Below are 27,665 nucleotides of genomic sequence, written 5' to 3'. Positions count from 1 at the left end.
AACCACCCACATGCATCATAGGGGACTTTACCCTCTACCACATGGGGAAATCAAACTCTTACCAAGACCTGCTACTAAATACAGTCTTGGTCAGGATTTTTGGCACCCCTCAATTTTAATTAAAATGTCCAAAGTAATTGAACAACAACAACAAAACTCTTAGGATTGCTGCACTATGAAGCAGTGGTGTAGATGTGAGGTGCACTTGTGTTGTGCTGTGTATTTGGAAATATATTTGAGTGTTTGTGTGTTACACAAAGTACAGTTACATGGGTGGTTGTTGTTACACACACAGATATATATATATATATATATATATATATATATATATATATATATATATATATATATATATATATATATATATATATATATATCAACATGAGAGCTTGTCTTGTCTGTTAATAAACATGAACATTGTGTCACGTGAAGAGGTGGACCCCGAAATGCGGGAGAACAGAATCATGGAATCAGTTTTACTAAATGCCAAAGGGAGAATCCAAGAGAGTGGTCAGGTCGATTGCCAGGGGTCAGATGCCGGAGAAGTCAGTTCTATGAGTAGTGAGGAGACGGGGTGACAACGAGACAGGAGGAACGATGAGGACAGGTCCGGAGAGCAGGGCAAGGGAGGCAGGTCAGGCAGTGCAGGCGAGACAGGCAGGACAAATGGGGAAGGTGCAGGACAAAGAAACACTCAGTAAGGCTCATTTGCATGGTAAAAATACTTCACAATTTCAAATTGGCTACAGCTGCCTTGCCCTGCCCCTCTGGGCGTGACAGCGGGGTAATATCTAATATCAGCAATGGACAGCTGCTCCTGAGCTTTGATCGGCCGCCAGTTGGGGCTAGAGGACGGTTTCCACTTTTTTCCCGCTCCGGCAGTAGCCTGCTCTGAGAGAGTGTTTTTGTGGTTTCTTGGCCTCCCAAGAGCAATTTCACTTTATTTTACTTAATTTAATTTAAATTACACGTGGTTCAGTAGGAAGTTATTCTTGGGTAAGTAATTGTTAATTTGGTTATTTTAAAAGTTTAAGGTTGTTATCTCTGACCCTATTGGATACTTTACAAAGTTCAGTTTTGAACGCAAGTCTTAATTTAGTGTTTTATTGTACTGCTTATCTTACTGGGTCGCGGGGGGTCCGGAGGCTATCCCAGAAGCAATGGGCACGAGGCAGGGAACAACCCAGGATGGGGGGCCAGCCCATCGCAGGGCACACTCACACACCGTTCACTCACACATGCACACCTACGGGCAATTTAGCAACTTTAATTAGCCTCAGCATGTTTTTGGACTGTGGGGGGAAACCGGAGTACCCGGAGGAAACCCCACGACGACATGGGGAGAACATGCAAACTCCACACACGTATAACCCAGGCGGAGACTTGAACCTTTCGAAATAAAGCTGGAGTATCTAAGTCTACAGGTTGAGTTAAAAAAATATAATTTCAGGGTCTTATAATTAAAAATGAAACTGATATAGTAAAAGAGTTTAATGCTTATTTTACATGAGTGTTCACAGTAGAGGACACAAGTAACTTGCCACTCTTTAGTGTAAATACAGCGTTGTCTATGACCAATATATGTGCAACTGAGGCTGATGTGGTACAAAGCCTAGCTAAGCTCAAAATACATAAATCACGGGGCTCTGATGGCATCTAATCTAGTTTTAAAAGAGATGAGGGGTATTATTAGCCAATCTTTAACTTTACTATTTCAGAAATCCTTATCTACTGGTGTGGAACCTTCTGATTGGAAGTATGCTAATATAACACCCATATTCAAAAAAGGGGATAGAAGTAATCCAGCAAACTATAGGCCAATCAGTTTAACTAGCATAACTGGAAATGTAATGGAAGCTATAATCCAAGGGAAAATGGTAGATTACCTGGGATTAAAATAACATTCTTAGGGATAGCCAACTTGGATTTAGGAAAGGTAGATCTTGTATAACTAATCTACTTGAGTTCTTTGAGGAAGCTACAAGAGAAATTGATCACAAAAAGGCCTACGATGTGATCTACTCAGATTTCCAGAAGGCCTTTGTTGTTGTCCCCCACAAACGGCTCCTGCTTAAGCTCAAAGGTGCAGGGGTTTTAGGAACTGTAGCAGCTTGGATTGAAAACTGATTAACAGACAGGAAGCAATGGCTAGTTATTAGAGGCACAATGTCACAGTGGGCCTGCGTTCATAGTGGGGTACTGCAGGGTTCAATTTAAGGACCACTATCGTTCCTAATTTACATTAGGAATGATACTGACACCAGTACATACAGTAAACTAGTTAAATTTGCACCAAGGTGGGTGGTGTAGCAGATACTAAACTGGTAGCACAGAGGCTACAACAGGATCTTGATTTAATTAACGACTGGGCTGATACCTGGCAGATGAAATTTAACGTAGATAGAATGTAAGGTAATCCATGGAAGGAGCAGAAATATAAAGTACAGATATTTTATGGGTTCTACTGAAATAAAGATAGCTGATTATGAGAAAGACCTAGGAGTGTATGTTGATACTTCCATGTCCCACTCTCACCAGTGTGGGGAAGCAATTAAAAAGGCCAATAGGATGTTGGGTTACATCTCTAGTTGTGTTAAGTCAAGGGAGGTGATGCTAAGATTATACAATTCCTTGGTAAGACCCCACCTTGAATATTGTGTGCAGGTTTGGTCATCATACCTTAAAAAGGACATTGCTGCCTTGAAAAAGGTTCAACGTACTGTAGGGCTACAAGAATGGTTCCTGGTCTTAGAGTAATGTCTTATGAGGAGAGGTTAGCTGAGGTGAATCTGTTCAGCCTTGTGCAAAGGAGATTAAGGGGGGACATGATCCAGATATATAAGATTCTAACAGGTCTGGATGCTGTTCAGCCATATGGCTACTTCAATATTAGTTTAAATACTAGAACTTAGGTGGAAAGTAACAGGAGAACATTTTAAACTGAATTTGAAAAAACACTTCTTTACACAGCATGTAGTTAGAGTATGGAATCGTCTTCCTGCTAGTGTAGTGCAAGCTAAAACCCTGGGTCCCTTTAAATCAGACCTAGATAAAATTTTAACAACTCTGAGCTATTAGTTAAGTTCTACCCAAACGAGTTTGATGGGCCAAATGGCCCCCTCTCATTTGTAAATTTCTTAGTTTCTTAAAACTTTCATATAGTGAAATAAAAAACATAGACATGAAATGTGCACTGCACACAATTATTGGCATCCATTTAGAATTTCTAATTATTTCTTCAAACTAGATAACAAATAAGACTCATATGTGCTTAATATTCAGTGTTCAAATGACCTGAATTAAGATTTGGTTTTTCTGCATAAAAAGCAGCTGACTGCTTCCAGTTTCTTTTTCACAATGGCAAAGAGAGCTGTCTGAGAGCATCAGAACCGGTATTATTAAAAAGCATAACAATTCCAAGGGTTACAAGGCCAAAGAACTTGAAATTCCTGTTTCAACAGTTTGAAACATTATCAAGACGTTTCACAGTAATAAAACTGTCAAAATGTTTTCATGATTTGGTGCCAAGAAGAAAGTTAATGAGAAAAGTCTGCGAAGATTGGTGCGGATTATGGAAAAAAGTACCGCGCAAGACATCTAAAGAATGTTTTGGAATGTATTTGAATGCTTGCTGACCTGGAGAAATCTGGACCGGTGGTTTCGGCCTGCACCATATGCCACACAATAAACCAAGTAGAACTCCAGGAGCAAAGACAAAGGAGAACACCAGTATTAAAAGTACGGCACAGAAAGGCAAGACGTTTTTTGCTAAAACGTTCTTAGATAAGCCAGAGTCTTTCTGGGATAATGTTCTATGGGCAGATTAAACCAAAGTTGAGCTCTTTGTAAATGTAGTGCCTCAGTTTGTTTATAGTCGGCAAAATGAAGCCCATAAGGATAAGAACATGCTACCTACAGTAAGACATGGTGGAGGTTCTATCATGTTGTGGGGCTGCTTTGCTGCCTCTGGTCCTGGAGACATTGAATGTACCAAAGGAACGACAAAATCAGAAGATTACCATGGCATTTTGGAGCGAAATGTATTATCCAGTGTCCATAAACTAGTCCTGAGGCTAAAGTCTTGGGTTTTTCAGCCAGATAACAACCAAAGCACACAGTCCAATAGTAGAAGAGAATGGTTGCCAAGGAAAAGATGGACTGTTTTAAACTGTCCATCAATGAGTCCTGACCTAAATCCCACTGAAAACCTCTGCAGGGAGCTGAAATCTGCCACTGAAAAAAGGACTCCTGCAAACTTAAAAGAGCTTGAATGTATAGCAGTGGAAGAGCAGCAGAAACTACCAACAGACAGATGCAAGAAGCTTATAAATGGCTACAAAAAATGTTTAGAAGCTCTCGTTTTTGCCAGAGGTGTTGCAACCAAATATTAGTGAAGGGTGCTGATAATGGTGTCCAGCATGCTTTTCATGTCTGTATTTTTTATTTCACTACATGAAAGCTTTTCGTTGTGGTTGTTGGTGGTGGTGTTCACTAACTTTGGACATTTTATAATTATAAATTATATTTATAAATCATAATTCTGATTATACATAATTGCTGCATTCTACATTCTGTACAGCTGAGGGGTGTCAATAATCCTGACCAGGACTGCATGTGTGTGTGTGTGTGTGTGTGTGTGTGTGTGTGTGTGTGTGTAAATGGAAGTGCAAACTGAAGAAATATATTTTCATGAACTATACCATGACAGTATATACTATATTATAGAATTGGCAAAAGATTTTAAATAACTTAAAATATATATAAAAAATAATGATTCCAAATAAGAAAAACAGAACTATACAACCAGAACAGATAAGCAGAAGAAAAGTAATAAAACTGTACAAACTCTGTAAAGAACAGTATATACTATGCCATATGCTATAGAACAAAAATAAACAAATACATACATGCATACATACATGCATAAATAAAATCCACACAGCAGCCCACTGATGCATGGGATTTTTCTTGCTTTAGCCAATGGCCAGTACACACCTGAAAGTCCAAAGGATCTTTAGCTTTCTGCTAACTTCATAATATCTTTAGCTTGCTAACAATAACATTGACTGTCTTACTCAAGACGTTTCCTTCTATTAATGTTATGTGTGCATAGGCGACATGTTTCCTCAATCATTCGAACGTTTCATATAGACAACAGGTATGTAATCCAACAATGTGCACTGTCCTGTAATATTGTATATTTCCTGCCAGGCTTCATGTTACAATATTCCACTTGCATTTTACAGTATACAGTAAATGTAGTTTACACAGTTACATACTGTGCATATACTGTAGTACACACACAAATGTATCCATACTAGCAGTGTGTTCATGTGTATAAATATGTGCGTGTTTGGGTGTTACAATATATGTACAGTATGTATAACTGTGTACAGTTGGAATTGATATGTCATACAGAAAAAGTACGACTTTGTGCATTTTCAGCTATTGTCATCAAAACATTAGCCATAGTTTACATCAGAAAATACTTACCGAGTACCCTGGTCATTTGACAAAGTGGCAAAACATTTTGACCATCTTGTTCGTGAACAATAGAACAAGGGCTTGTCATCCTGAATGGTCACGGTGTGGGGAGCCTTTTCAGCTGATCTTACTGCTGGTTCACTATGAAAAGACAATTAATGCTCTCAAATATAGTAGAATATTAACAAATTACTTGCTTCACACAACTGAGAATGAGGAATGCTGGGATTTTTCAAGAAGACAGAGTTCCTGCTCATACAGCAAAGACTGTCAAGAAGGGGCCTCATCAGTCTCATGTGGTCAGAGTCCAGACTTAAGCCCTATATAGTATATCTGGCCTCACATTAAATACAAACTAGCAGGGAAACATTTTCCACTAATAATCAACTGTTTAATGCCATCAAAACTGAGAGGAACAGTATTGACTCCACTTTCCATGAAAGGTTGTCTGCAAGTTCACTCACAAATATTTAATGTTGGAGGAAATGCAGGGAAAAGTCATCTTAATGGTTATTTTATACATTAGTTTAATTTCTTGCTAATTTCCTGATTATTGATTTTATGTTCAAAGAAGATTTCTTGAATGTTGCAGCTTTGCCAATTTTTTATACTGGCAAATGTACATAGTATTCGCAATAAGAAACAGGATTAAATTATAACAATTACAGAAAACTTTCAGGTGATGTCATTCAGGTCATGGGGCAGGACAGATTACAGAGACGTGGCATTTTGCAGGAAGGAGAGAGAGAAGCTGCTTTGTGAATACTGTACTTACTGGGATTTTACAGGCATAAATGTAATGACAGGCATGGGGGGGCAGAACAGCCATTCAGTTATGTTTCATAAAGCCAAGAAGCTGGTGATCAAAGGAGTGGGGGCTGCCACTGACCCTCTGTATGTTTATATTACTCTATACTCCTACTGTGCCTGTATGTCTATCAGTCAGGAGTTTGCATGGATTATGATGGGACAGTGAGTGGCTCAGTGGGTTAAGTCTCTGTGCCTGTAATCAGAAGGTCACTGGTTTGCGATTGGCCCTTGAGTGAGGCCCTTAACCCCCAGCTCCATGGATGCCACTGCAAGTGGCTGCGCTTCCTCACCAAGCTTGCTCTCACCTACATGTTTGTCACTGAGAGCAAGATGGGGTAGGTGAAAAGAGAGAATTTCCACATGGGGGTTAATAAAAGTATCATCATCACTCAGCTGTATGTCTCTGTGTTTGAGTGACTGAGACTGCTTATGGACCTGTCTCTGTGTATGGGTGTCTGACTGAGACTGCTTATGGACTTGTCTCTGTATGGGTGTCTGACTGAGACTGCTTATGGACCTGTCTGTGTGTATGGGTGCCTGACTGAGACTGCTTATGGACCTGTCTTTCTTTATGAAGAAGAACAAACTTAGTTAGGTTTACTGGATATCCATATGGCTTTCATGCTCATTATACTTACTATATAATCTTATTTTTTTAAACTATGCAAATATTTTCATATTCTTAAATATTTTGACAGCTTATTACTTATTGTAAACTGGGATTTGAAAGGGAGTCACTACACAAATAGCTTTGCATAATGTGTCTGTGTGTCTGTGCTCAAATGCATGTGAAATGATCAGTATTATAATCAATGTTTTCTGCAGCCCGTTGGATCAGCATGATGGGTTATAATGTCTTTCTTCTGTTGAAACTTCTACTGATTTCAGGTCAGTTTATTTCATATTGCCCTTAAATTATAAAAAGGGCCCCACAAATTTACATATTGATCAAATCTCCCAAAATTCAGTCATATTACATGGATAGTTCTTTGATGTTTGCAGGATCGTTCTTTGTGTTACACTTGTTATACATGCAAGAGACACAACAACTAAATTTACATTTAGATTCAGACAAATCTGATTATTTACAGTATGTATGACTTTGATAATAATGTATATCCATCAGCCTGTCAGTTCAAAGATGGACTTGCAAAAGCCTCTCATCATCTTGTCAGATCAGGTTTATATTTTTCTATTTGTGATCATGTGTATTTGTATTGTGTATTGATTTTTTACAGAGTTTCACAGTCACTGTTCATGCCTTTCACATCAGTACCATTTTGTAAACATAAACCTGACCTGGACTGACGCCCAGGCTTACTGCAGACAGAACTACACTGACTTGGCTACCATTGACAATATGGAGGAAATGAAAAGACTAACTGATTCTGTAGGCTCTGGTTATACTGGGGAGGCTTGGATAGGACTGAAGAATGGAACATCATGGAGATGGCAGTGGCCCTCAGGAGAAGAAGACACAGGGTACACCAACTGGTATAAGGATGCAACGTACAACCAGAATAATGGCAATTACTGTGTTGGGATGCGAGACGACGGTAGTTGGAATATTGTTAATTGTTCATATTCGAGTGCAACGGGGTATTTCATCTGTTATACTGGTGAGTAACATTAACCAGCACTGTTCTTGACAAATGGAACATGCCTTTGAAAGTATCCTATCCAGCCATAACTTAATCCATAGTAATTTTGACAGATAAACAGCACTACAGCCTAAATGAGAGTACATTCTGTTGTAGTGCATGCATACAGGATCTGTCAAAAGGTTGGGTTTTAAAGGCTTTTTGACAAAGGCATTTATGTTCTGCCAACATTTCCATAAGACAGTCACACAGGTAAATGCACACATACATATAGGTCTTAGGGGAATTAAAGAAGGATGAATGAACCAGGACTGTCACCTCACTGAGTATAATGGATGTCAATCGCAGCCCCCCATTTAGATTCAGGGAAAAATAACTGTTGCTGTGTATTTAATGGCACAAGTACTGTGCCAGCATAGGAATCAACATTCTGACATGAGCAGCTGGGTTTTACATTTGATGAACAATAAAAAAAAGAAAATCCTTAATCATGGAATGTCATGCTAACTGACACGTTAAGAAGTGAGATTTATTTTGTATGTGATGGTATTTTTTTTTCTGGAGGCTGATAGTGGCTCAGCAGGTTAAGATACTGCTGAAAGGTGGCAGAGTGATTATACTGCTGCACTCCATAACCCCACTTGCATTAGATAAAACTGTCAGATAAGCATTTTAGGAGTAAATGACTTCTGGGTTATTGCTGTTTCTAATGCTGTTTACATCAAATCCACAGCTCCCACCTATGAAGACGGAATAAATGCTACCTGGAACTTCACCTGGATTAACCAACATATGAATTGGTCTGATGCTCAGAGCTACTGCAGACACAATTACACAGACCTGGCCACTGTGAGGAATAAAGAAGATAATGACTTGATACATAACATGCTTACAAGTAAGACTTGGGCATGGATTGGCCTGTTCCAGGATACATGGGGATGGTCAGACCTATCAAACTCCTCATTCCGTAACTGGAAAACTGGTCTAAATGATAATGTGGGCGACACATGTGCTTTAGCTCAGGTCACCTGGCCTGGGACATGGGATGTGACACCATGTGATGAAAAGCATCCATTCATATGCTATGATGGTGAGTAATGTATCACTACAGTGGCTGATTCTCACCTTTATCTAACAACATTAATATATATTACTTTAAAAATATACTACTGTACAACTAAAGTTAAAATTAGTGTTATAAGTACACATAAAACTACACAGTTGCATCAGAAAGCTGTATTGTCTACACTGATTTGTGAATTTCATGCTCTCTACTCTTCTAGTAATTAATTCCTTTCCCCAGATTTCCAAATGTCACATGACTTTCTCCTGAACTTGGCTTTCTGACAATCATCTTACCTTCTGCCTCAGATAACCTGATCCTAGTAAATAGTAGCATGACCTGGAATAAAGCCCTGAATTACTGCAGAACGTACCATTGGGACCTGGTGTCTGTCCACAATGAGGAGATCCAGTACTGGGTCAGTAGGAGAGCTGAGAAGGCCTCCACTGATCATGTCTGGCTGGGGCTGCGCTTCTCCTGCTCCCTGAAATTCTGGTTCTGGGTCAGTGCAGAAAATGTCTGCTACCAGAACTGGGCCCCAAACAACATATCCAACAGTAACTTGTGTGGAACCACAGGGGCAGTACAATCTGGAAACCCAAATTACTGGGTCAGCCTGCCTGAGACTAAGGAGCTCAACTTCATCTGCTCTAAATATCCAGGTATGTCTGGTTCATGAACACAGTACCTGCAGAATAAGTACATGTACAACTACAGAGTTGCATCTGAATCTCGTTTTGTCTTCCCTTTGTTTTGCTTGTGCATTTCACTCCCTCTACCCTCTCATAACAAACTATTTTTTTCCAAATTCCAAATTTTCTAAATGTGACGGCATTTTCTTTGGTAATAATATGGTATATAGAGTGATTTCGAAATAATAATAATGCGCATCTTTCCGTATTTAGGAATCTAATTCGAATTGTCAAAAAGTATAAATGTGTAACTGTACAGATTAAGTTTTTCGTTTTTATTTTCGTTAATACTGTAAGAATGGGATTGAAACGCCTTCTCTTGATCTTCACCACTCCAGATTCAGAATGATATGCGAGTAGAAGACTGATTTAGTGTTTTGATTCAAATATTTTGCTTTGCATAATTTAATAATTTAATGGACTAATATCTCTGCATTGGTAACATTCATCCATTTTCTGAAACTTCCCTAAATCTACCATTTTCTTATCCTGACATCGTCACAGGGGGCTTGGAGCCTATGTACCCAGGCAGGGAACAACCCACGACGGGCACCAACCCATTACAGGGGACAGTCACACACCATTCACTTACACAACTGGAACAAAACCCAGGACAACACGGGGGAAACTCCATACCACAAACAAAGAGCCATGGGGATTCCTAGAGGTGTGAGGTGACAGTGTTACCCACTGCAGCACCATATCACCCCCATCAGTAATATCTGATTTATTAATATATAATTGTTGGTAGAAGGTCATATTTATTTTTAACATAGAAATATGACTAATAATTTTTTATCTCTAACCTTCTTCTCAAAGTCCCTCATCTCCAGCATTGTTATCAGTTCAGCATGTTCAGCGATGCGTCACATTGTATTGCATTGAATCATATTGTATTGAATCAAATTGTGTCAATTCACACTGAATCGCAATAGGGGTGAATCACATTGTACTGCATAAGTTGCTGCTTCATATGTATCTTTAATGTATTGGATCTTCAGCAATGCATGTATCTCATCGGCCTCAATGATGGAGATTTACATCTCCAATATATATGCATTTTGTAATTAAACAGCAGCAAACAATAAACTCACTAATGTCTTCTGAATTATATTACTTATATGTCATATGTTTAGTGACAGGAAGTTGCTAAATATATAACTGAATAAAGGTACTAATAAAACTCACCTAAGTGATGAACATCTCAAATGTGAATCACCCACCTGTCTTGTAAATAATCCATCCATCCACCAGTCACCTACCCCAGTCGAGGGCTGGAGCTGGAACAGATCCCAGGCAGCTCAGGGCTGGAGTCACCCTGGACTGGACGTGTCCATCATTGTGTTTACAGAAGTTAAATCATTACCATTCACCAAAAACTGTTCTATGTCAAACCAGTTTCTCATTCAGCTGCTGTAGGACCCTGGAATCAGGGACGGATTATGGGTTGTGTGGGTCCCTGGGCAAAACGTTTGCGAGGGCCCCCCCCCCCCCCCCACCACCACCACCACCACAACCACCACAATTCAAGGGCCCTTGGCAGCCAAACGCCCTCCCTATAGGGTCAGGGGCCCTTGTAGGCAGAGGATCAAAGAATGTAGGCCCTCTAAAATAGACAAATGAAAATACATTGTTGATAAGCGTTGCAAATTGTTTTGGGCTAGGGGCCCCACGGGCCCCCTGCACCCCAAGGGCCCCTGGGCAGCGGCCCCGCTGGCCCGGTCCGTAATCCGTCCCTGGCGACGAACAAGTTCGTCCATCATTGTGTTTACAAAGGTTAAATCACTACCATTCACCAAAAACTGTCCTATGTCAAACCAGTTTCTCATTCAGCTACTGTAGGACCCTGGAATCCCTCACACCTGGTTATACTGCATCACACTCAGCCTTTCGGAGACCTTTAATGGAGAGACATTCAACTAGGAAGAACTGCTCCTATCGTGATTGAGACAGGAATATGAAAGGGGGTAAGGAGGGTGATTTGAGTCACAATCACCGTCACATACACAGCAGAAACCAGGGTGGGGGCTTTGGATCACTAGTGGATACTGTCTGAATGAATCACTGGTACTCAAACGAGCAAATCTGGGCATGGATTAAACGAAAACTGGTAACTCTTAAGGCTATATTTTTAGTAATTTATAAACATATTCGGTAACACTTTACATTAACTACACCTTCATAATGCTTTTATATTGCATTAATAAAACGTTCAGTACACCTTCATAATGTATTCATTAAATATTCATAAAACATTCATAAATATCATGTATGTATACCTTAACATAACATCCCTTAAAAGCACACATTATATAATAATAACAGACACTATAGTTGTATAATCATGTAATGTTTGTCATTAATGTATATTAAAGCTGTTAAGGGATGTTAGGATGTTAAGGTGCGCATGCATGCTGCTTATGAATGTTTTATGAATGCATTACGAATGCATTACAAAGGTGCACTTAATGTAAAGCGTTACAGCACAGGATGACCATGTGTATTATACATTATGAATGCTTTATGAAGCTCTCATCTATAATGTGCTATAGATACCTTTATTCTTTTGACTTTCTTATTTTTTTGACTGCAGTCACAGATTTTTATAAATTGAGTTTCCCTAGTGGGGACTGAAAAAACTTAAAATTATCAAAAAATTTAATTTAATTTTAATTTAATTTAATTTAAAAATTTAAAAATTTATCACATTGTGGAGACATTGGGGAAAAAAAGGTTTCTTTTTAAAAAAAAAACAAAGAGGCGAGGCTCGAGGAGGTCGAGTTACCTTCAGAGTGACCCATTCTTCTGAACATGACTCCATGGCTACATGTTTGATTTTTATACATTTGGGGCAATGGGTCTGAATAAAACACCCGAATTCAATGACTAAGGTGTGTCCTGATACATTTGTTCTTATGATGTAGTTAAAACAGAAACAAATGAATTAAAAGCAGGTGTTCCAGACTTTTGACTAGAACAGTATGTAACCCAGCAATACTAGGTCACTAAGTGTAGGTAGAAGACCAGACCACGCCACTTAAGGCCCTGCCTCTGTATGATTACGGTTATCCTCAGGATTCCAATAGGCACAGCTACATCGCATAAATGACAGACTTGTATCCCAGTACTGGGCAATGTTTATTAACACAAAACCTTTAAACGAATATTAATAAATTAATAGCACATCAGAACATGGTTAACACCACAGGTCAGAAGCCAGGAGGAGCGAGTTCACTTACAAAACCCCAGAGTACTGGCAGTTCAATTCTATATGCAAACCAAAGCCAATATGTAAGCCAGTGAGAGTGGATACCTGGAGGAAAAAGGAAGAGAGTCCAACACAGCAAACACACACAGAGTCACACAGCAATCACACACAGAGACACACAGCAAACACACACAGTCAGACAGCAATCACACACAGTCAGACAGCAATCACACACAGAGTCACACAGCAAACACACACAGAGTCACACAGCAATCACACACAGAGTCACACAGCAAACCACAACATAAGGTGAGTGCTCATTGATTCACATCTTGATCACTCCATGCAGTGCAGGAAAGGCCACACCACATCCTCTGGTTCTATAGATAGGAAGAGGATAAATGCTAAACACCCTCAGGACTCACACAATTAGACCAGCCAGTATTCAAAGGCTAAACTAAGTAGTTGCCACTCAGTTGTTCACCACAACCAGAAACAAAATATAAAAAGAAACCACCACATCACCTTATCAAGTCAAGTAATGTAGGTTTTTATTGTCATTTCAGCCATACACACAGTATACAGAGAAATGAGATAACGTTCCTCCAGGACCATGGAGCAACACAGAGCAGGACAAAGACAGAGCAACATCATAAGTGCAGACAGGACACAAGCATAACAGTGCAGACTGACAAGACAAGACAACATACAGTGCAACTTAACAGTGGTAACAGTCTAGATACAGTATTTGAGTTACTGTATGGTAGCAGCGAGGGATATTATGTGCAAAAATGCTGTGGTAGAAAATAGTAAAATGAGTAAAATTATCACAAGCAGAGGAGGAAACAAACAAAAAAGAAATATACAGCCAAACAGCAATGGCAACTCCTACAGACATATGCACACAATACCACAGCTAAGATACACATGAATTCATAATAGTTATATGTACAATATATACACATGCATCCTACCTGGGCTTCAGTATAAACCCAGACACGCACCCCTTCCACCTGGCAACAGGTCTAAAAGGAATCGGATGTTATCACAAACAAAACACACGTTGGCGTTGCCGCGACAACATCCAAACATCATAACATGATACCTTGCACTGCAACCCGACACAAAACCAGCAGCTCACAATGATGCCCATCAAAGAAATGCCAAAGGAACACTGGACCAGGCCCCCTACCACCGGCTTCCCACGGATTTTATCCTCACTGATTCCATCCAGTAAAATTTCAAGAGCAGTAACAACTGTACAATTTCAGAAACTTGATTATAGAGGCTACCATGGTAACTGCACAAACAATCTACCTACACAACATAGCCCCGCACAATACAGAAAGCTTGGACTTGCGGAACTCTGCCATAGTAACCTAATAAACCCGTCACCAGTGTACCGCAGCCCAATACATGATCTGTGAGTGACGTAGCACTTCACTCACCGGTTACAAGTATAAGCATCATTTGCAATTCAGGCAAATCTGATACTGTGCTGTACTTTTGCATGCGACAGCATCTATTTGCACAGAATTGCCCTTTGTTCATATTTGTTGTTAAAATAAATGCAAAACAGTTGAGATGTAATAGGATGTATATATGCGATTGGTCATTTACATGATTGTACCGTGATACGACAGCCTGTTGGGGATCCACTCTGCACCAGGACCTGCAGGGACATGCTGGACGCTGACCAGTATGAAGGGAGCGTCACCTAACAGACCCCTTTCCAATAGTGCTGCTTCAATAAACCACAGCTGCTGAGCGACATTTGTCTGCACCCTTGCCTACTGAGTATTTTTGCCCAGTACAGTATTAAAATTAAATTCAGGCAACTTACTGTACATTATATATATAAAGTATTTTCACTGATAATAAAAACAATGTTCACAAATAGAAATGTGCCTTAAAAGAATCTGGGACAACATCAAACAGACAAAAATTGTTTGCCATCTATGTATCCCTCTCAATTTATATACCTTGTTTATTCATTTGCAGCACCTTCTATGCTACTGGCAGCTTTTCCAGGAACAAAATGGTTACAGTTGCCAACAACTGAACACTGCAAGAAGACACATTAAAGGAAAACAAGACGAATGCTGTGATTATTCAAAAAATATTTGTGCCTGTTTATTAAGCCATTAAATTAAAAAATAAGTAATTACAAAGATGCCAGGCATTTCATAAAACAGTGATACCAGTGGCCAGTTGTGTAATTATACACATTTTAATTGGAACATTATTCCATAAACATCTCCTATGGGTCTTATGAGTCTCCCGCGAATTGTAACCACTTTGACTGAACATTCAAAACTCACGAACATCCCATGCAGACAACAAAATAAAGTACGTCCTCTAACCATCCACACTGTCACGAACTCGGGAATTTCTATCACGAGGGCGAGGCATGGTGCAGGCAGGTAAGAAGTGGATGAGGGGTTTATTAACAGAAACAGGCAACACTACAAAACACACGGACCACGAGAAGTAAAAAGGCAAAATAGGAAAAACAATAACTAACTACAAAAAGTCCGGGGAAACAGAGACAAGGCAACACAAGGGACGGACAGGGAGGCAGGGACGCAACAAAGTACAAATATAAAACAACACAGGGTAACTTCTTACATACTGAAATACAATGAACCATTAAGGTACTGAACTAAGGCAGGAACATAAATACACAATCCGAACTGGGTAACAACACAAGAGGAGTGAGACAATTAACCAATCAGGAAGGGTGCAGGACAATAAGCAATCAGGTTGAACACACAAGGACTGGTGCAAGAAAACAGGCAACAGGTGAAACTAATAATTAAATTAAGGAACAGGGAAACAAAGAAACGGACAAACAAAGAAACAGAGTCTAACACTGGGAAAATAACGAAGGCAAGTAAATCTGAACCAAAGCACAAAGCAAAAAACCAAAACAGAATACAAGTCACCAAAAACACTAGAAAAACTGATAGAAATGAAATACTAGGGAACAAAATACAAAAAAAAGAGGTAGCGGGAGCTGAATACACAACTGAGGGGTTTACGGTTAACCACACGCTCAACTCACTGAGCCATGCGACCACCTGGATAACTGGGAAAACACACTGAAGACTTTGACAACAGGGAGGACAGGATGGCCAGTGACATCTACTGGCCAAATGGGGAGGAGACATGAAAGGCTCAGACAGACGGATACTGACCCTGACACACACGAATGTCCCCTCGACCTTTCTGTGGAATCCTTTAAATGTCATAAAGACGTTCTCAGAAGACTTCCATGGGACGTCCAGTGAACATTTGGGGACTTTGAAGGAACATTCATGGTAAGTTCTTAGAACTCCTTATTCCTTGTTTTGGCCAGGCTGCTTCCCAGCTCAAAGTTTATAAGGTAGCAGTAGACAAGAACAAGGTGAAGCAGGGGACACTGTCAATGACCAAAAACCAGCCAGAAGGAGGGCAGAAGCAACTTTATAATGCCAAGATGACCATTAACTTTCCTAGCAGTGCCTCATAAATTGGAGAATGACCTCAAGTGAACATCAAAGAGAATGGGAAACATTAAGTGGTGTGAAGTGCACTGCTAGGACAGTTCATGAGGCAGGATTGAAAACCCGTAAAGCGAAGAAGAAGCCCTTCATAAAGGAGAAGCAGGGAAGAGCCAGGCTGCAGTTTGCAAAACAATGTGTATTTTACCCAGGTTCCCTTTCCTGGTGTTTGAGTCTTTCCTGATTATGACCCTCACCTGTGCTTTGTTGTTCCCAGCCCACACCTGTCCCTTGTTATCTGTGTATATATGTGCCTCCTCTTGCCCTTATTGGTCAGCTGGTCATTGTGTGTTTGTGTCTCACCCCGTGTGCCTGTCCTTCTTGTTTCCTTCCTAGCGTGGCCCTAATGAGCCCCTGTCTGCAGCTCATTTGTCTTACTGCTTGTTCCTGCCCTTCTGTCAGTCACTCTCAGCCGCCTCCTGAAAATATCCTAGTGAAGAAAATTTTTCGAATGAAATATAAAAGGTGTTGTCCGAAAAAACATCCGCCTAAAAGATACAAATTTGTTTGAGGTTGGTCGATAGATGAATGGAAAAAGCCTGCAATTGGCATCTTCTTTCATCTCCCATAATTCTAGTTCCTAGAATCCCACCCTAAACTGATTTCCTTCTTGTCTGGCAGACAGGCTGCAGATTCAGGGTCCTCATTATACTTTTGATCTTTCACTGACTGTTCAGACTGTTGTCTGATGTGGCTGCATACATGGTAATATTTGCACCTGTCTCTCTCGATACCTGGATTGTTTCCCTGTGTGGGATGACATTCCTCTCATGTTATCCTGTTTTGGAAATACTGAAGCTGGCTTTGACCCCCTGGATTCCTTCCCCTGCATAAGTGTGGGTGCATTCCTGATTATTATGGTGCATTCATATACATGATTGAAAAATGAAGAGCGTTGTCACTATAACCACAGATTCATAATCTGTTATAATCTGTAATTTGACAACTTACTATTTTTTGCAAACTTAGTATCTCACAGTAAATAGTGAGCAAAACCAATGATGTGTCAGCAAATCTTTAAAATGTGTATTTAGGGAGAATATGCGCATGTGTCATTTGTAATAAAGTGAAATATGACTAATCACAGTATTTATATAAACACACAATTTATGCGTGAAACTGCATCTCTATTCATCTTTGTATTTACTTGTAAAATTATAATGCAAAACAGCAAAAAATGCAAGAAGATGTTGGCACATGATAGCTTGTTCATTTACATGAATGTACTGTGACAGGACTGTTGGGATCCACTGTGCACCAGCACCTGCAAGGGAACACTGGTGAATGACGACCCTGAGGGGACCGAAACCCAACAGAGCCCTATTCAATTACATTCCTGCAATCAGCCATAGTTCCTGAGGAATTTTTCGGTTCCCTTGTCTCCGAAATCTCCAGAGTACTAAAACTGAATTGAAGGTATCTTATGTTACATGTATATTTTAACTGATAATCAAGACGAATAATCTTCACAAATAGAAATGTGCCTTAATGCTCACCTGGACAACATCTGAAACAAACTACAACATACTACATAACTGATTATGTCACACACATACTCTCCATAATTTATATATCTATCTGCCTATTCATTTGCACCACCTTGTTGAACTTTGTTTGTTTCACGCTTTGTCTTGGGTTTGTAACTATGTTTGCATAACCCAACCACTGCAGTCAGTAGTGTTGTGTCATGCTTGTTGCTTTCTGTGTAATGCCGGAAACCAGGACATTTAGGCCATTATTGTGAATAATTACAACTTAATGCAATAGTGTAAGAGCACATGAAGACCAACAGAATAAGATTGAAGAATGAAACACATGTACTGATTTCATTGTCCACCCATTCCTGCTCACAGGTGTAGCTTTGAGCATGGATGGTAGGGAGATGTCACTACCGATATTGTGGGAGTACCGTGTGTGTTTTGGGGGCCGGGGGGGTGTGGGGGTCTGGGTTGATTTGGTCCCTACCAATGTTCTTTAACTTTATCACATATTACAAATACATTGCAATTATGGTCACCATTGATGTGTTCTGTCCGTAACACTGGGCCACATCTACATCACAAAGCTTCTGTTCCTAGTGATGTAGTGGGGGAAATACCTCCTGGAATGTCTAATCCAACCTTGGCAGTCAAATGAAGTGACTGTCTGACAAGCTTTAGTCATAGCATCCATGAGTAGCATTTGGTCATAAGGACAATAATCATAGACTTTCCAATTCCAGAAGAAAAAATACTACGGAATAAGATCAAGGTGGATATATGTGGATGGGCTCCATATTCTGATGGAAACTGTCCCATGTAACAATATAGTTTGTGTTATTGATCCTGGCATCCTGTCACTCCTCAGATGCTAAGTGCCGACTCAATAGTCCATGAAGGAATGTAATAAGGCGTTTGGTGTTTGACCGTCCAGTCATTAGCATGTATTCCAGAACACCAGCGTCTGATGTGGCTGCATACATGGTAATATTTGCACCTGTCTGTTTTGATACCTGGATTGTTTCCCTGTGTGGGATGACATTCCTCTCATGCTACCCTGTTTTGGAAATACTGAAGCTGGCTTTGACCCCCTGGATCCCTTCCCATGCATAAGTGTGGGTGTATTCCTGATTATTATGGTGCATTCATATACATGACTGAAAGACAAAGTGAATCGTATTATGGCACTGAGGTCAGGCAATAGAAACGTACATTATTCACATTCTGGCATGACTTGCATCACACTTCCATTTAAATAACCTGTAAAATGATGTGTGTATTTGTGTCTTTATGTTGTAAATAGTGTTGTTATATTATTCTGTAAGTACTGCATGTAATATGTTTACCTTGGTGTAAGTGTGGCAGTGTGGTGGTACAGTGGTTAGTGGTTTGATTCATGCCTCTGGGACCAAGGGTATAAGTCTCCACCCAGCTCTATGTGTGGGGAGGTTGCATGTTTTCCCTGTATAACATTGGGGTTTCCTCCAGGATCTTCCCTGTCTCTCCACAGTCCATTAATACGAGAAGGTGAACTGGAGCTGCAAAATTGCCTCTGTGAGTATGTGCCAGGTAATGGTTTGGCCTCCCATCCTGGGTGATTCCCTGCCTTGTGTCTTCAGCTTCTGGGATAGACCCTGGACCCCTGCAGCTCTGCACAGGGCAGGAGGGTGTGGAAAATGGATGGATAACCTGCAGCCTGTAAATAAACCTTCTGTAAACCAAAAGCTCTGCTGAGAAGAAGAACCTCACTGGTGCCTGAAACATTAATAAAACATCTCAGCCAGAGTCTGAACACCTGGTCTTCTGCAAGAAAGTCCTTGCAGTTTATAAGTAATATGAGGTAGATGTTAGAAAATAATATTTATCCATTAACTTTTAATGTAAATGAGTACATTTAGCACCGGAATAGAGAGAAAATAAGGTCCTTTTGTGGTTTTAATTTTTCTTTCTTGACTTGCCAGTATAAAATAAGACAGAACAGCAGTGTAGAATTAGCTTTTCTTGTTAAAATGCATTAAACAAAAAGTGTTTTTAATTCTTCCTTAACCTATAGTCCTTTCAGTCACTCCTTCATGTTTAGTTAGTCAAGCATGCAAATATTTCCCCACCTCCTGAAAGAACCAGAAAACAGAACAAAGTGAGCAGAACAAATATGCAACATGTCTATTCTGTTTTACATACATAGCTCTGTGTACGTCCAGAGGGATTCCAGAACATTCTGTTCATTTACGTAGATACTGTCACTGTCAGAGGCACAGAGAATCATTTTAACAAGGACAGAAAAGCAGAAACCATTCAGACTCACAGAGACCAGGTAATGGCATTTATTGGCATTTTTAACCATCATCTTTTCAGCTTTTTTTAAATATACATTGTAATTTTACTAAAAATATTCTTAGGAATATGAAGATCTTAGATTATCGTTTATTGTACGGCTTTACACGTAACATTAAATTTAGAGAATAAGTTACCGTTATAACACTTTTAACAGTATACATATGGAATTTTTTTACGGGAAGTTCGCAAAAAATCCATTCGTACTCAAAATTTTATTCACTCCACAGAACACTATATTATATTTATGTACATTTTACATGAACTGCTTTTCATGATACTTGTAGCCAAACATTATTTGCACACTGTGAAAAAATGATCAAAAATGGAAATGAAATTGAAGATACTGAAGACCAAATTTTTGAAAACTGAATAAAATGTTACAATTATGTCTGATATGTAAAGCAATGACAAAAAACTTTCATTCGAAACATTGTGAAATTGTTTTCAAATACTGTAATTTGCTGCCTTCAACCAATAATTTGTACACCTGGCAAATCATGCACTTGAATCAATATGTGACAATGGGGGGAATTCCCAGTCATAGTAGAGATCATTTAACACATAACAGCAGATGTTCCAATAGGCAAGTAACTGGGTGCCCTTAGTTTCCTGCCTTGGTGGTCATTCTCCACACAAGCATTTGTAGGATTAATTGAGTTTCTCAACATCAATAAAACTGATGAAATATCCAATGCATTGGGGAAAAGAGTGATAAAATTTCACGATCAGTATCCTAAATTTCATTTTGAATTCTTTACACATTCTACAAATAATTTTTGACTGCATTGTATTTCTAAAGTGATTTAAATTGATGCAGGAGCTGCTCATCCAAGCTGTATGTGTGTGGAACTTGCAGGCTCTCAAAACTGACTGTAGGTGTGAATGTATGTGTGAATGGTGTGTGTGTGTGTGTGTGTGTGTGTGTGTGTGTGTGTGTCCCCTTACATGGGTTGGCTCCCCATCTTGGGTTACTCCCTGCCATGCTCCTATTATTACTGGGATAGGGTCTGGAACCCTGAATCCCAGTATAGGATAAAGCAGTGTGGAAAATAAAGGAATGAATGGGCTCTAATAAAATAACATGGATAGTGGGTAGGTTTGTTAATCTTACTTGGTCTCCAAGGGAGGAATTACTTTTCTGCTGCTGGTCTAGTTACATAGAGCAGGTGTAACAACCATTTTCTCATACAATAAGTATAATACACATACAAAAAATACATTTTAATACAATATAATAAATGCAATGTGTAAGATGTCCACACACTCTCCAGCAAAAAAAAATGGGTTTGGGAACTTTTCCCATAAAGTTACTCTCGACCAATTCAGACACTTCTGCTAGTGGACTTTTGCAAAGTGAATTGATTGGAAGAAAAAAAGAAAAGAAATATTGGAAACTGATCAATTACTTGAATCCAGGCTGCATTTGCAACTGAATATTTACAGCACATTGTTTTTGTACCTGTTTAGTGTGATTTCTGCATCCGTATACCTATGGAAAGCTTTTCATATCCAAGTTGTTTGATGGTCCATCCATTCATCTCTGAATTCTCGATGTTTGCCGTTTATTTTCTCTTTTTTGCTAGATAACGTGTATTGATCCTCAGTGTCCCTCTGTCACATCCTTTGTTAAACAATGATTTTTTTAATGAGACAGAACAGTTTACACTAAATATACTATGTATAGCTCTGGAAAAAATATGAGACCACTTCACATTAAAAAAAAAAAAATCGGCATTTTTGAATCCTGGTTTGATCCTGGTTCTGTTTGCAGAAGGCTACATGGCAGGTTACTTCCTGGTTCAAAATTTCTAATACAGCAATACACAAGAACAAGGTGAAGCAGGAGACACTGGCCAATGACCAACAACCAGCCAGGTAGAGGGAAGGAACAACTTTCTAATGCCAGAGATGACCGTGAACTTATCTGACAGTTTTTCATGAATCATCCATCGTTTGACATCAACTGACCTTCAAAAGGAATGAGAAACATTAAGTACAGGTGTGAAGTTCACTGCTAGGACAGTTCGTATCAGGCTCCTAGAAGCGGACTAAAGTCCCATAAAAACAATGAAGAAGCCAAGAAGAACCAGGCTGGAGGTTGAAAAACAATATTGGTGAAGCGGGTCGCCGAGCCACGATACTTATTTTAATTAATGAAAATGAGACAGTTCCGGGTTTACCACAAAGAGGCTTTTATTGCACCATATCGTACCAATCAAACTAACTACACACTCATTCTGCCCACTGTGCCCATTGCCCTGCTTACTCCTAACACACACACACACACGCGCACACACATACGCACACACACACACACACACACACACACACACACACACAAACAAACACTCCCCAATGCATTATGTACAATGAGAAGCACTTAACACTACACTTGAAACAACACAACACAATTACAAACTAAAAAAAAAAAAAATTGCTGTGGTCTCTTAATTTTTTCCAGAGCTGTACAGTATATGAAAGCTGAGAACGGCTGTGCTTGCAATTGTTTTCAATGCTGTTATCTTGAGATCTCGTACAGCTTAAATATGTGAACATCGAGGCACTAACTGGATCACTTTTCCGTCGTGGCTGCAGCAGAGTAGATAATCAAAGGAGTGGGGGCTGCCACTCAAATCTGTACGTTTATATTACTTTAAAAATGGGTGTAAGCAATACCAGACAGACATCCTTTCTGACTGTGGGTCTGTCAGTTGAGGATGTACACACAGCATGTGAGACTGTATGTCTGTGTCTGAGTGCCTGACTGAGACTCTTATGATCCCATCTCTGTGAACGAAAAAGAACAAGTTAGGTTTTCAGGTTTAAAGGTTAAACTTTTAGATTTTCATCTGCATTTCTTTTGAACTGCAAAAATATTTTGAGACCTGTTGGTTTTTATTATTGTACAATTGGAAATGAAAGGAAATCCATGAAACATAGCTATGTACAGTATAGTGTGTGTGTGTGTGTGTGTGTGTGGGTGTCTACAGTATCTGTGGATTAGGTTTAAAATCCTGTTTCTGGACATTGTGTGGATCATCTTTCAGGTCCCCACTAAGATCTTTGAATGCAATCAAAAAAGTAAAAATACCATGGTTATGGTTAAATTTAGGGCTGGGTGTCAAGTTGTGATTAGAGTTTTCCCCATAGAAATTCCTCATAGAGTCTCCTCAAAGGTATACTGGAATTACAAACCTGTCTATGCATGTGCTGAAATGTATGTTACATGATCAGTACAATGATCAATGTTTTCTGCAGCCCGTTGGATCAGCATGATGGGTTGTAATGTGTTTCTTCTACTGAAACTTCTACTGATTTCAGGTCAGTTTCGTTCATATTGCACTTAAATTATAAAAAGGGCCCCACAAATTTACATATTGATCAAATCTACCAAAATTCAGTCATATTATATGGGTCTTTCTTTGATGTTTACAGGACCCTTGTGTTACACTTCTTATACATGCCAGAGCCACTAATACTAAATTTACATTTAGATTCAGACAAATCTGATTATTTACAGTATGTATGTCTTTGATAAAAATGTGTATCCATCAGCCTGTCAGTTCAAAGATGGACTTACAAAAGCCTTTCCTCATCTTATCAGATCAGGTTTATATTTTTCTATTTGTGATCATGTGTATTTGTTTGTCTCTACCTGTGTGATTTTTTACAGAGTTTCACAGTCACTGTTCATGCCTTTCACATCAATACCATTTTGTAAACATAAAGCTGACCTGGACTGACGCCCAGGCTTACTGCAGAGAGAACTACACTGACTTGGCTACCATTGACAATATGGAGGAAATAAAAAGACTAAATGAGTCTGTAGGCTCTAATTATACTGGGGAGGCTTGGATAGGACTGAAGAATGGAACATCATGGAGATGGCAGTGGTCCTCAGGAGAAGGAGACACAGGGTACACCAACTGGTCTACGATTGCAACGTACAACCAGAGTAATGGCCTGTACTGCGTTGAGATGCGAGACGACGGTAGTTGGAATAATATTAATTGTTCATATTGGAGTACGACGGGGTATTTCATCTGTTATACTGGTGAGTAACATTAACCAGCTCTTTTCTGACAAATGGAACATGCCATTGAAAGTATCATATCCAGCCATGACTTACCCCATAGTAACTTTTATAGGTAAAAAGGACTACAGCCTAAATGAGAGTACATTCTGTGTTGGGTATTAAATTACATTAGATTAGATTAACTTAATTGATGCCAGAGGGAAATTGTTCTTGATGTGTTTGTTCAGATGTGTCGCATCGCCTGAACTAATAGCAGTTCCCCAGCAGGCCACAGTGTAGAAAAGCACACCGGCCACTATGGACTGATAAAACATACACAGCAGCCACACATATTAAAAACCTGAGTCTCTTCAGAAAGCACAGTCTGCTCTGACCTTTCCTGTACAGTGCTGCTGTGCTGCCCGCCCCATACAGCCTGTTGTTCAGTTGAACCCCCAGGTCTTGTAGGCCTGCACCACCTCCACTTCCTCCCCATGGATGGTGACTGGTCTCAGGGGCTCCCTGTTACACTGGAAGTCCACCACCAGCTCCTTTGTCTTGTTGATGTTGAGGGACAGGACACTTTGCTGAAGTGCCCCAATGTTGTTCACCACCAACTTCGACACACAGTCCCACATCTTCACAAACTGCCATCTGTTACTTAGGCCGTCTATGACCCAAGGTATTGCGATTGGCATCAAGCTGCATTGAAAGGCTGTTCCGCAGTCGGAGTTTGACTATAATGCTGGCTTTGTCTAGGTGTGAGTAGGTTCTGCGAAGCATATGGATTAGACCATTGTCCATCCTTATGCGTATCTGGTAGGCAAACTGCAGCGGATCCAGATGGTCTGCTCACAGGGGTCAAAGCTGTTTTTGCACCAGCCTCTAAAAGGTCTTAAAGATATGTGAGGTGAGAGTAACTGGTCTGAAGTCCTTAATGGAGCTGGAACATCCTCTCATTGGAAAGGGGACCACACAGGATGTGTCATAGGGTTGGGGGACCTTCTGCAGACTCAGGGAGAGGGATGATTAGGTACTGTTGGATCCCACAGAACCTGCTGTCACATGTTTAGAAAAGCACACTGGCCACTAAGGGCTGATAGAACATACACAGCAGCCAGACATATTAAAAACCTGAGCCTCTTCAGAAAGCACAGTCTGTTCTGGCCTTTCCTGTACAGTGCCGCTGTGTTCTCTGCCCAGTCCAGTCTGTTGTTCAGTTGAACCCCCAGGTCTTGTAGCCCTGCACCATCTCCACTTCCTCCCCATGGATGGTGACAGGTCTCAGGGGCTCCCTGTTACACTGGAAGTCCACCACCAGCTCCTTTGTCTTACTGATGTTGAGCTGCAGGTTGTTCTCCCTGCATCACAAGGCAAGTCCTCTACTAGTACAAACTTTCATCTATTACTTCGGTAGTCCATGTTCCAGGATATTGTGGGGGCATCAAGCTGCATTGTCCTGACCATGTTCCTCGATTGGAGTTTGACTATGGTGCTGGCTTTGTCTAGGTGGGACTAGGATCTCTGAAGCAAGTGGATCAGAGCCTTGTCCACACTTATGTGTGTCTGGTAGGCAAATTGCAGGGGATACAGGTGGTCTGTTAACAGGGGTCAAAGCTGTCTTTGCACCAGCCTCTTAAACGTCTTAAAGATACTGTATGTCCAATTCAATTCAATTCATTTTTATATAGCATCTTTCACACAAGTTGTCCTAAAGCACTTTACAGGGTTGTGTTGTGATAACTAAAACATAATTAGAGGGAGATACAGAATGGGAAAAAAGGAAAGAAAGAAATTGAATAAAGAAAACCAGAAGACTACAGAGGAGAGGAACCAAAAACTCCCAAATAGCGAGAAAAAAAAACCTCTGGGGGTCCAAGGTCAACTGGCCGCCGAACCCCCCCAGGCATACTAACATTACTGAAAACAGAAAAGAGTGGATTAAGAATGAAGAGAAAGTCCATCCATAAGTCCATTATCCATGTTGGCCTCTGAGGGGTGGCCAAAGGCCTTTCTCCACATTTGGCTGTGTGGGGAGGTACTGAAGGCAGCACCCACAATGATACAGTTCATATGTCCCATGTGCGATGTCACCCCTCCATGGGTCTGAACCAGGACTCCAGCTCAGATGGTGCCCACTCCGGGCACCACCCGGACATGTGGGAAGGCAGAGAGCATGGATGGTCAGAACATGCGTTGACACATAAACGGACAAGAATAGTAGATAAAAATGACATGTATAGCAGCACCAGCAGCCATAGTTATGGTATGTTAGGTTGCGGGTAAACTAAACTGAAGTAATAAAAGATTTAAGTAATTTTTAGTAGGTAATCTAACCTACTGTATACAAAAGCATATATCAATTTCTCTGTGTCTTGAATAGTATGAAATCGTCGCAGTTTGGCAGTTTGGCAATTTGGCTTTGCTGTAAGAAGGACGTCATCAATACTGCATTTGCATGTGATTTAAATGAGAGGTTTGTATCTTAGACGGCTGAGCTGCTGAGGGAAAAGTTCAGCCCTTTGGAGTGAAGTGTGGAGATTATACTATTCCTATCTGCAGACCTCCCTCCAAACAACAGAACCTCGGTTTTCTGAGCATTTAGTGATAAAAGGTTTTCTGTCATCCAGGTTTTAAGTTTGTTAAAGCAATTAGCTAAGGTGACAATAAGTTTGGTGTCATTAGGCATAACCGAAATGTATATTTGGGTGTTGTCGACATAGGAGTGATAGTTAACATTATGTTTTCTCAATGTGCTTCCTAATGGCAGCATGTAGAGGGAAAACAATAAAGGACCAAGCACTGAACCCTGTGGTACTCCATATATGACCGATGACATTAACAATGGAGTACAAATTGAACTTATTGATAGATATTGACACTTGAACATAGTTAAGTATAATTTAAACTATTTCAACACTGTTCCACACAATCAAACCTCAAATTTAAGTCTTTGTAATAGGACAGAATGACTAACCATCTCAAAAGCAGCACTAAGGTCCAGGAGCATTAGCACAGTCTCGCTGTCAACATCAGTTGCTATTGTTATGTCATTTACGACTTTAGTTAAGACAGTTTCAGTGCAGCCTGACTGGAAACAATCCATTATGTTGTGTCTGTCCAAGTATGAATGAAGTTGAGCAGTCTTCTCCAGAACTTTTGCCAAAAATGGCACGTTTGAGATAAGTCTGTAATTGCTGAGCTCATGTGGATTCAAACTTAGCTTCTTCAGTAGTGGGCTGATTACTGCTACTTTCAGTTGGTCAGGGACACCACCTGATAACAGGGACACATTCAGTATGGTAGTTATAGGTTTTCCCAGACCTCCCAAAGATTCTTTAAGAAGCTTAGTGGGGATTGCGTCCAGTGGACAAGTGGTTGGTTTGATTTTACAGTAATTATAATAGTTTTTACGTCTTGTTCATTAAATAATTC

General features: G+C 40.0%; 2 protein-coding genes across 2 annotated transcripts in view; both read left to right on the top strand.

The window, feature by feature from the left end:
- LOC125704499 (macrophage mannose receptor 1-like) overlaps positions 1–27,665 on the top strand; it is a 106,384-nt gene that overhangs the window by 279 nt on the left and 78,440 nt on the right. Inside the window, exon 2 of the mRNA XM_048970112.1 lies at positions 7,120–7,182. Within this exon, the coding sequence (XP_048826069.1) occupies positions 7,134–7,182 (49 nt within the window). The 5' untranslated portion in view covers positions 7,120–7,133. The remainder of the gene's footprint in view (positions 1–7,119; positions 7,183–27,665) is intronic.
- Positions 1–27,665, top strand: part of LOC125704519 (putative C-type lectin domain family 20 member A) — a 126,168-nt gene that overhangs the window by 36,801 nt on the left and 61,702 nt on the right. The window lies entirely within an intron of this gene.

Source organism: Brienomyrus brachyistius, chromosome 12 (assembly GCF_023856365.1).
Source record: "Brienomyrus brachyistius isolate T26 chromosome 12, BBRACH_0.4, whole genome shotgun sequence".
Taxonomy (NCBI): domain Eukaryota; kingdom Metazoa; phylum Chordata; class Actinopteri; order Osteoglossiformes; family Mormyridae; genus Brienomyrus; species Brienomyrus brachyistius.
This window is presented reverse-complemented; position numbering and strand designations above follow the sequence as displayed.